Source organism: Microcebus murinus, chromosome 9 (assembly GCF_040939455.1).
Source record: "Microcebus murinus isolate Inina chromosome 9, M.murinus_Inina_mat1.0, whole genome shotgun sequence".
Taxonomy (NCBI): Eukaryota; Metazoa; Chordata; class Mammalia; order Primates; family Cheirogaleidae; genus Microcebus; species Microcebus murinus.
The window spans coordinates 45,483,530-45,494,292 of NC_134112.1; the positions used below are offsets into that span (position 1 = coordinate 45,483,530).

At 38.5% G+C, this 10,763-nt stretch overlaps 1 protein-coding gene across 1 annotated transcript; it reads right to left on the reverse strand.

The window, feature by feature from the left end:
- Positions 1 to 1,455: 1,455 nt before the first annotated feature.
- On the reverse strand, positions 1,456 to 5,939 carry GNG11 (G protein subunit gamma 11). The gene is made up of 2 exons (XM_076006436.1): positions 5,485 to 5,939; positions 1,456 to 1,877 (listed from the first exon to the last, which is right to left on the reverse strand). The coding sequence occupies exons 1-2, from the start codon at positions 5,578 to 5,580 to the stop codon at positions 1,752 to 1,754; spliced, it is 222 nt and encodes a 73-aa protein (XP_075862551.1). The 5' UTR covers positions 5,581 to 5,939; the 3' UTR covers positions 1,456 to 1,751.
- Between the last annotated feature and the right edge of the window lie 4,824 nt (positions 5,940 to 10,763).

A 10,763-nucleotide genomic window follows, 5' to 3' on the forward strand; every position in this document is an offset into this window, starting at 1 on the left:
GCTGTGGAAACAACCCAAGTGCCCATGAACTCGTGAGTGGATTAATAAAATGTGGTATATGTATACCATGGAGTACTACTCAGCTTTAAGAAACAATGATGATATAGCACCTCTTGTATATTCCTGGACAAAGCTGGAACCCATTCTATTAAGTGAAGTATCTCAAGAATGGAAAAACAAGCACCACATTTACTCACCAGCAAATTGGTATTAATGGATCAAGACCTAAATGGACATATAGGAGTAACATTTATCAGGTGTCAGGAGGGTGGGAGGGGGGAGTAGGGGATGGGTATATACAACCACAGTAAGTAAGATGTGCAACGTTTGGGGGATGGAAACGCTTGAAGCTCTGACTTGAGGGGGGAGGGGGGCCATGGGTAATATATATATAACCTTAACACTTGTACCCCCATAATACACTAAAATTAAAAAAAAGATCTAATCTTGGAGAAATGTGGGCTTCTGGTGCCACATTTAAAATTGCAGGGCAAGTTAACAATTAAGCCCATTTGAGCTAGAGTTAACCAGCAAGGATTTTTGCTTGTTTTTCTTTCAGCCCAAATTTAGAACAATTTGTACCCAAAAGACAGAGGGCAAGGATGCTCAAAGAGAGGAAGGAAAGTCCCTTTCTCTGAGGTCCGTACTGCAAGTACTTTTGTAAAGAACTTGAGAGGCATTGTATTCTGGCATGTCGCACCTGCAAGCTAAAACCGAGGAAGCTAAGGTCACTGTGAATACTTAAGCCGTAGACCGGGAGAAGGTATTTACAACACGTATCACCAAGAAAAGATGAATGGTCAGAATACATGAAGAATTCCTACAAGTCGGTAAGAAAAAGGCAAATTAATTTTTAAAGTGGGCAAAGATTCACTGGTCCCTTCGGAGGAGGAGAAAAAGAGGTGTGCCTGGCCAGGCCTGCTGGAAAAGTCTGGCAAGCGTCTGTACCAATGCCACAGAGCTGGAGTAGTGCCATGCCCACGACCTGGAGAGCACATGGGAGATGCAGTTCTGTGCGGGCAAAAGGACCAGCCCCGGAAGCCAGGGCTAGCCTGGCACTGTGCTGCAGGGAGGCAGGATGCTCTTTCTGATCCCCAAAACATCCCCTTTCCTAAGGCCACTACTGCAAGAACACTTTGAACAAGGTCTAAATGGTGATAAACTGGGGAAATGCTGTGGCTTGGCCTGGTTCCTGACTCAGATGATCTGACTCCTGTCAACATTACTAAGACATCTACCCGCTCGGTTCTTGGGTTCTTGAATAGTAGATAGATCAAACACATTCCAGAAGTCAGCACTCAGTGTTGCAAACCTGTGACACAGAGAGCTGGATTGGACATCTCATCTATCAAATCACCTAATCTTTTGATACATATCCCAAACACTCAAAAAGTTACAGGGAGATTTATAAAAGTTAATGCGTGAAAAAATTCCTTCTTAAAGCACCGACACTCATTTTCCCAAGATAAAAACTTTATTTGAGGCATCAAGCAATATACTGAAAGAAGTGAGTCATGCACATGTAATGTTCTTATTTGTACATCTGATACTTTTTGTCCTTTTAAAAAGGGTGCCTAGTAAGCAAAGTTGAGAAGCACATATGCTTTTATACATAACTCTATCTATATTGTGCTTAAGAAAGTCTCCTTTAAGTTTCATTTTTACTTCCTTAAAAGGCATGTTGGTTTTATTTGGGAAAACTAAAATAAACTAGTTCTTCCACTGAGGATAAAGTTTCTCCCCAGAGCTATTTATGAAATGATGCAGCTGCCTTTTTCTTTAAAGGGATTCTTGTCTTCTGGGATTCCTTTCACCAGAGGGTCCTCTCCAGAACGCTCTTCGATATAGTTCTTTATTTCTTCCGAACATTTAGACACCTTAAGTACAGGGGGAAAAAAAGAATGGATGAGGTCAGAGTTGTTTAAACTTTTTCACCACCTTTTAGTGAACTTAATAGCATTGAAAACAACCAGCTTTTAAAAGTTTTTTAAAAAAATGTATATATAATCTCTGTGCTGCACTCTAATATTTTTTTATTCTATTCTATTTATATATGATGCACTCTATATAAAATGCTTTTCTGACTACTGGTCAGGCTCAAAAAATTTGAAAGTCACTGTATTAAATAAATCATCCTCAGCAATTTTTATCCATTGTGCCTCATGTGATTTCCTTCCTCTATTAAACTACAACTACGACATGTCTACAATATTTTAGGAACTAAAACATACTCTGCTTTCAATTTTCCATGCTAATGAGCAGGTGAAATAGTAGATAATCTTCAAATGTTTTGGGATGTGACATACCACGATTCTCTTACAAGTATTTGCTATTTCCTGGAATTTCACAAAATGATAGAAGCATTGGAAAAAGACTGACTCTGGAAAGGATGGCATTGCCCAAATATCCCACTCTGTGTCTCTGCTCAGAATTCCTTCTTGCTGCATGAAGGAAGGAAATGATCATAATAAAAGACTTATTTGAGGCTTATTAGGCTTATCTGAGACTAAACTTTTTCTGCAATGGAGAAAGGATTGAATAGATTCTTCAGAAAGTGTATCCTTAAGAGACAGGTTGCAAGAGTGAGTTTTTTTAAAAAAAAAGAATAAAAAGAAAAAAAAAGGATTAGGGTGTTAATGAAGGCCTGTATTACTCATAAGAAATTAGAAGTAAAAATTATGGAAGCTCCAGCGAATTTCACTGTAGACCTATTAAAATTTGGAAAATACTCTCATTTAATTTGAAATATATAATAGTGACCTCAGACTGTTTTAATGGTTATCACTAAAACATGTTTGCATATGTATTCCAAAATGTATATAATTATTTACCTATAAACAAGTACAAATACTGCTGTGTTAATAATATATATCATGCATAACTATAAAACATAACCTGGAAATTATCAAAGGACAAGATTTAAAACTAAACAAAGATAGAAAACCTTAATTGTTTACTCCCATGTCCCAAAAGGTTATTCTTTGCACACCAGTGTGGAGACTTCTGATCTAAAATTTAAAACTAGTTGATGTAGTTATGTGACTTAAAATGTGGCAAAATAAAATCTTTCCAAGTACCATTCTTTTAGGTAACATTTGCTCTCAATTATTGTTGACATTCATAGTGTGTGTATTTTAAATAAATCATCACAATTGATAATAACCTGGGGTCTGCGGCCCCAGAGACATTTCTGGATAAGATTCATATTCCAGATACATGTTAGATACATTGTATCTGTTCTTTAGCGGCTTTTTCATTGTGTTTCCAAAGAGATCTGTAACCTCTAAAAGTGGATAATTACTTCTCTGACGCATTGCCTTCTATTATCCAGAGGATATGTTTGACCAATAAATAGCTGGAGCCTGAATGCAACTTGTGAATTTTGTCATTTTGGCCTGAGCAGAGCACAAAGCTCAGATGTTAACAATTTGTTGACAGAATAGTGGACTAGGCATCAGGAGAAGCATATTTTAGTACCTGCCCTATCACTATCTCTGTGGTCCTAAATGAGGAGCTGGTTAGTCTCTCTGGGACTTGGATTTCTTTTGTTTTTGTTATTTTCACCCCTAAAGCGAGGAGACTGAAGGATCTCTAAAACCCACAATGCTTGTCTAGCATTAATAATCTATAATTGTAAGTGCATAATTAAATATTTGAATACTATTATTAGGACTTAGGTGCCATGCTGCTTCCTCTAGCTCCTAAGGACATGTATCCCTGAAGTTTTTTCTCTCTCTGGCACACACTAGGGATTTCTGGAGTTGGAAAGTTGATGCAGCAGGGTGTGTCCCAAAGGGTGGGAGTGGCTGGCAGGGAGAAACTGATGATGAATGATATGTTCAATTTCCACACAGTCAGTTGCATCCAGGTTCCTGGCTAATAGCTAATTTGAAACTTTAAATAGTAGAAGTTGTCTCTTTTTTCTCCTATAAATTCTGTACAGTGATACCAAGTATTAAGATATTCCAACTTTGCACAGGCACTGCTTGACTTTGGCATATACAACTATGTTTAATATGCAACTTTTAAGGTTTACTGTGTGAAAAAATCTAAGTGGCCAACACTTGCTATACAGGGAACTTTGCCATGCATAAAGTGGATCCCTTAAAGTCTCAAGGAAAAGCTTATTAATTGGGGTACTGTAACTTCATTTTTTTCCCCTTTAAACACATTGGTATCTTTAAAGCAACAAACTCCTCAACATGGAAAAAAAGAACATTCCAGTACAAAATCTAAGAAGAGCAGGAATTTGGAAGTGAAAGTTTAAATCTGAAAAAAGAGACATAGAAAGTAAAATGCAAAAAGGCCTTCATCTTCCAATCATCACCCAATAGTAACAAAAGCACTTGTGAATAGATTAATCAGAACTTGAGCAGCAAGGCACATTGCAACACTTTTATTTCCATTGTTTTTCTTTTCTCTTTTCCTAGTACCAAATTGCATCCAGGTTCCTGGATAATAGCTAATTTGAAACTTTAAATAAGTAGAAGTTATTTGTCTCTTTTTTTTTCCTCCTATAAATTCTGTACAGTGATACCAAGTATTGATATTCCAACTCTGCACAGGCACTGCTTGACTTTAGCATATACAATTATGTTTAATATGAAAATAAAATCAGTTCAAATTTTCTTGCAGTAGAGAAAAGATTAATTTCCTTTAAAAATATCTATCCGAAAGTCTTTTCCTATACTCCAGGTTGCTGATTGGGTTTAAAAAGAGGAAGAAAGATTAGTGTCTAAATGAAGGCCCTAATAACTCGTAAGAAATTTAAGTAAAAGTTACAAAACCCCCAACAAGTTTTGGTGGAGAATTCTGAATACTGGGGCATATGTTCTCATTGAAATTGTAATCCATATCAGTGGTCTCTAAATTTTTAAAATTGTGATTAATCGTGATTACTACTGTATTAATCCATTATGAAGACTTATAAAACATAAACTGTATGAAATTCACAAACAAATAAAAATAGAAATTCTAATATTTTGCTCCCAAGTTCCAGTGGACTGCTCCTAGCACATCACTGAAGACCACCGGTGAAATTAAAAACTAAGCAATATAGTTGTGAGACTTTATTTAGTATACGGTTTCAGAATAATTCTTTCAAATGCCATACTTTCCAGTAATGTGAAAGATCAAAGACCCAAGTGCTATGTGCCTTTTTCCTACGATTGAGCTTTGAAAACCAGCTGTCTAATAAAAGACAAGATTTCTTGTCTGTTTCCCCCATTCTCGGCTCCTTAAGTGTCGTTAGGACAACTGGCTTTAAATTCCTCATGGGACCCTTGCTCTCTCCTTTACCTCCTATGAGTTTGCCCTATCAAGTGGCATTTCCCAGGCCCTGCCAAAGCCCTCCTTCAGGAAAAGCTACCAGGAAAGAACAACGAACAAACCCCCCCAAAATTGCCCGTTTTTACTGAAGTAACCGGGCAAAGCTGACCCTGGCTCATGTCAGAGAAGAAAACCATTCTGGAACAGCCCATTTACCTGCTGTCTCTGCAACTTCACTTCTTTGCGAAGTTGCTCAACTTCCATCTTCAGTTTTTCCTTCTCCGGCAAATCCTCGATGTGAAGCGCAGGCATTTTCGCCCCAGGACTGGGCGCAGGGCTGGCGGGGACAGAGGAGCCGCTGGCAGTGCCGCGGTCCGCGCGCGCCGCGCCCCGAAATAGCTGCGGGCCTGGCCGCCCGCCCGCCCAGGCCGCGCCGCCAGCGCCCCGGGCCCGGCTCCCTGCGGGACGGGCGCCCGTCACGCCAGCCTGCCCGCGTCCTGGGCGCTCAACTACCCGCGGGCCTTCTCTCCAGACCTCGCAAACCCCCACCCGGCGGGCCCGCCCGGGCGCTGGGTTGGGGCCGGGTTGGAGGCGCCGCCTGCAAGCTGCTGGGTCCCGGCAGGGATGCTGCTGGCTCAGGGCCGGCTGGGCTGGGGCAGACAAAAGTGTGACTTTTTGTCCCCCACCCTCCCCCGTTTTTTTTTCCGTTTCTAAGTCACATCCGGGTTTTGTTTGTGAAATGAGGAAAAGCAGGACATTACCCAGCAGGAAATAGCGGCCCTTCACCTCTGCAAGTTTTAAAAATATGCTGTATATAACTTTTCCCTACTGTGTGTGTGTGTGTGTGTGTAAGTGTGCGTTTATTTATTTACTGTGTGGGAAATGTGGACACTTGCGAAAAGGCCCAAAGAAAAATGAAACTCAGCTAAGAATCTAGAAATTGCCCACAGGAGCCTGTTGGTCTATAGCCATGTAGTCTGTTAAAGGCCTAAAACGAATTTAATCCAGTTTGAGAGAAAAGGAGAGATCAGGGTAGGAATGTTGGCCAACCCTCGCGCGGACGTTTTGTGTCATTAAATAATCATCTATGTCCTCAACAGCAGAGTGTTTATTTTTTCTTCGGGGCGGGGGGATGTTTTGTAATGAGTGGGTGATAGGAGAGAAGACAGAAGTATCTTAAAGTTCTCACTCCAAAGGTTGGGAACACCTGACACCAAGAATTTTGAATTCCTGGCTCAAGCGCCTTCCTGGACGCAGGCAGTGGATTCAGTTAGTGTTGGCTTCTCCGCTTTCTGGAAAGTATTGCCCATCTAGCTGGCACTTCGTGAAGCCAGGAAAAATGTCTGATGTGAAAAATGTTTACATGCATTAAAACTTTCCCTTTGAGGATAACCAAAAACCTTGTTAATGGAACTCAGAAGACTAGAAGAAAAATAAAACATGAATGTAAGAAACTTTAACAAGCAGTTGGATATTTCTTTTTCTTTCCAGAGACAACGTCCTGCCTGATAGTCAAATTCAAGTAAAGAGTGGGGCATTAACTGAATATTTCAGGGTACCTAATCTTAGACACCCATAGCCATTCCCTGTTTAGTCAGAAGAGTTTTGTTTGTTCATAGTTTCTTGGCGTGCTCCACCCACTTATCCTCAATTATATTAGAGTGAAAAGGACAAAATGAGCTACTTAGTGAGCTCTCATTGGTTAGGGTCCCAGCTCTGCCACTGGCCATCACTGGAAAAGTCACTTCAATTTTTCTGGGTTTTGGTTTTCTAATTTGTAAAATGTATAATGAGGCAGGGGAGGAAATGAATTGGCTAACTAGAGGTTGCACCTCTAGTTGCATTTATATGTCTATATATGATAATGACTTTCACAAAAGTCATGGCATTTGAAAGTATGGCATTTGAAAGAATTATTCTGAAACCGTATATTAAATAAAGTCTCACAACTATATTGCTTAGTTTTTAATTTCACCAGTGGTCTTCAGTGATGTGCTAGGAGCAGTCCACTGGAACTTGGGAGCAAAATATTAGAATTTCTATTTTTATTTGTTTGTAAATTTCATCCAGTTTATGTTTTATAAGTCTTCATAATGGATTAATATAGTAGTAATCACGATTAATCACAATTTTAAAAATTGTGTATGAGATCTGGCTAAAATCAAATCAGTCTTAATAAAAATAACAATGAGGTGTTTTGTTTTTATTTTTCTTGCTAAAGCTTAAACATACCCATATGTGAAAAACACCTTCAAAGTGCAAGTAGCTAAAATGATGATGCTGTAGTATCTATAATAGTTCATTTTCACTAATGAGATCAGAAAGTTTTGTTGGACAGCCAAATGTTAAGGTTGGAGTAATTTTTGTTTCCCTGCAGTCTTGCCTCATTCTCTTTAACCTAGTAAACCCTGGCCCTGAAATAACAACTTCTGAACAAAGCAGAGTCGCTGCTGGTTATAGCTGTGTAGCCTGTGGGACAATCATGATTTCATTTCCTACTTCCTGGACCATCTTTCTCTATACTTCCTTCCTATGATGTTTCTCTTATTCAAAATTCTGCTGATCACCTGTATTTTTAAGCATCAGGAAGTTTACCCTACTGTTGATTTAATCATCAGTTAAGCCAATAAGGATTCTGAATTATCCAATAGAAACATTTCATATACACTGTCTTTGGTGCTTTTAATTGAATTCAGTATTTATGAAGTCAACTAAATTGTAGAGATAATTTGTTAGTTGCTATATCAGTTTCAAAGATGAACAGAGCTCTGGCTTGGGAAATTTACAGTGTAGCATTGAAATTCAGACAACCATACGAATTATAAGAGAAAGTAAAGTAATGTTAAATACCTGAGACATACAAAATACTCTTGAGGTAGACTGAGGAACAGATAGTCTCAGAAGAGGAGTAGGATTTCAAAAGGCTGAAATGGGATGGAGTAGAGGGACAGTTCAGGTGGAGGGATTAGCATTACCAAATTCCAGAAGATGGGACAATGTGGTGTCATGTCAGGGATTATTTAATAGTTAAGTTTGTTGACTACAGGAAGTCTACAGTGTAATAAAGGACATTTATCTGGCTTCTTTCTATATACCTATCTCTGATCTAAGGGATTATGAGTATCCATCCTAATTGCCCATTTTGTAAGTGGAAAAAAAAAATAGATCCAAAGAGTTGAAGTTATCTGTCCAAAGTTCTCAACTAGAACATAGAAGAACCAGAGTTTGAACTTAGAATCGTTAGGCTCAAAAATCTATCTTCAGTTGTAAAATGAAAGCTAGAGATGTTGATTAGGACTATACATGTTACCGAATGCCAAAGTGTTTGTATTTATTTTAGTAAAAAAAAAGATGTATGAAACACTTCACTAAATGAATACTAACTTGCAGATGGAAAACTTCTAGACACAGATCACAATTAAATGAATACATGAAATACAGCGCACCGCATGGTGACTGGTGTTATGGAGGAAAGTAGAGTGGAAAGGAAGGTGGGAAGTGCTAGGGGTGGATGGAGAGGGTTTTTGTAATTTTAAGTGGAAGGAAAAGAGCTTCTCCTGTGGAAAAAGAGGTAAGAGATTCATTTATCCTGGAATCCCTTAATATTCAAAGCATATTTGCTGAAGATACATGTTGGGGGATGTTGCTCACTATTCAGCCAGAGACCCAAAGTCTTGACCTGTGAAAGCTGCCAATTCACTTCTCTGAGCCTTTATTTTCTCCTTTTCAAAATGAAGGGATTGGACAAGAGTCAACAGATACTGGTTGAACTCTTACTGCCTTCAGAGTGGGAGGGCGCTGTGCTAAGTACGACCTTCAGAGTTTGTTCCAGACCATATAATAGATGACTTTTATTTGGTTTTTTAAAAGGATGACAATCAATTAGCATTTCTGAGTGTTTTGATCACTGAGGTATGCAAAGTAGCCCTGTAAATGTGAGATAACAATAAGAAAACACTGACAACAAAAGTAGTTTCTGATTTGAGGTAATTATACTTGTCAGTTGTTTCAGACGCAGAAGCAAGTTATCTCTCTTAGTCACTGACACAAAGGTTGTGAAATTTGGTTCATGCAAACTCAATAAGATGCTGGAAGGATGCTGATTAGTAGGACGACACAGGTGTTAGCTATTTTCTATCACTTGCCCTCATCTTGCTGTAGAAACACTATGCTGGTGAGGCTTTTCATGGGGATGGGATGGAATAGCATATATCTTAAAGGATTTGTCTAGTTGCTTTTTCGGTAATCATACTAACACTTACTGGGTTTTACTATGTGCCAGGCGATATGTTAAGCGTTATAGTTGCACTAGTGTATTATCTAACCTCCATCAAAAGTAGAGGATAGAATCATAATCTTTATCTTACAGTAGAAGAAACAGATTTAAAAAGAATTATGTAACTTATTCACTTAAGCAGTGAAGTGACAGAGCCAGAACTATCTGGCTTCAAAGTCTGTGCTCATAACCTCTATTCTGGTGCTGGTTAAATTCACTGTGCTCAGTGACCACACATTGAACCCTTAATCCAGTTGGCATTCTGGGAAAAACTCACATCATTGGTGACAAGTAGAATTGGGTAAGAATGCAGGAAGAAGTTACGTTAAAACCATTGCCATTGACTAAGAGGTGAGGGAGAAAGGGAAACAGAAAATAAAACAGCAACAACAAAAATCTTTGCAGCACATACTCGTGCCAAAATAGGTGATCTGTGTATCAAAAGAATAGACTTCCTAATTCTGTAAGCAAGAGAATGTTTGGGAAAAATATGTCTAACCATAATATTTCTGGGTAGAATATTATAAGAGTTGAAAGGGAAATGGAAAACCATAAAACTATATACTAGCAACTCAGAATAATATGGAATCATCACAAAACATAGTAATTATTTTTTTACCATGTTTGCAGCTTTTTAATTTTTTAAAATTATTTTATTTTATTTTATTTCGGGATATAATGGGGGTACAAATATTTTGGTTACATGTTATGAATTTGCCTCACCCAAGCCAGGATTGGAGGCATGCCCTTTCCCCCATACAATGCTCACCGTCTCCACTAGTTGTGAGTTTACCCATCCCCCAATGACTATTACTACCATGCGAGCACCTTAGTGTTGATCCGTTAGTGCCAATTTGATGGTGAGTACATGTGACGCTTATTCTTCCATTCTTGTGATACCTCACTTTGGAGGATGGGCTCAAGCTCTATCCAGGAAAATATAAGAGGTGCTAGATCACCATTGCTTTTTTGTAATTGAGTAGTATTCCATTGTTTGTATATACCATATTTTGTTAATCCACTCATGAATTAATGGGCACTTGGGTTGTTTCAACATCCTTGCAATAGCACTATTAGGCATCTACCCAAGGGAACAAAAGATATTCCATAATAAAGACATCTGTACACGAATAGTAATTATTTTTCAAGAAGAATCAGTGTCTATTGTCATTTATGTTTTCAATCCCATGCTAAATACTTTAAGAAAAACATGTGCATG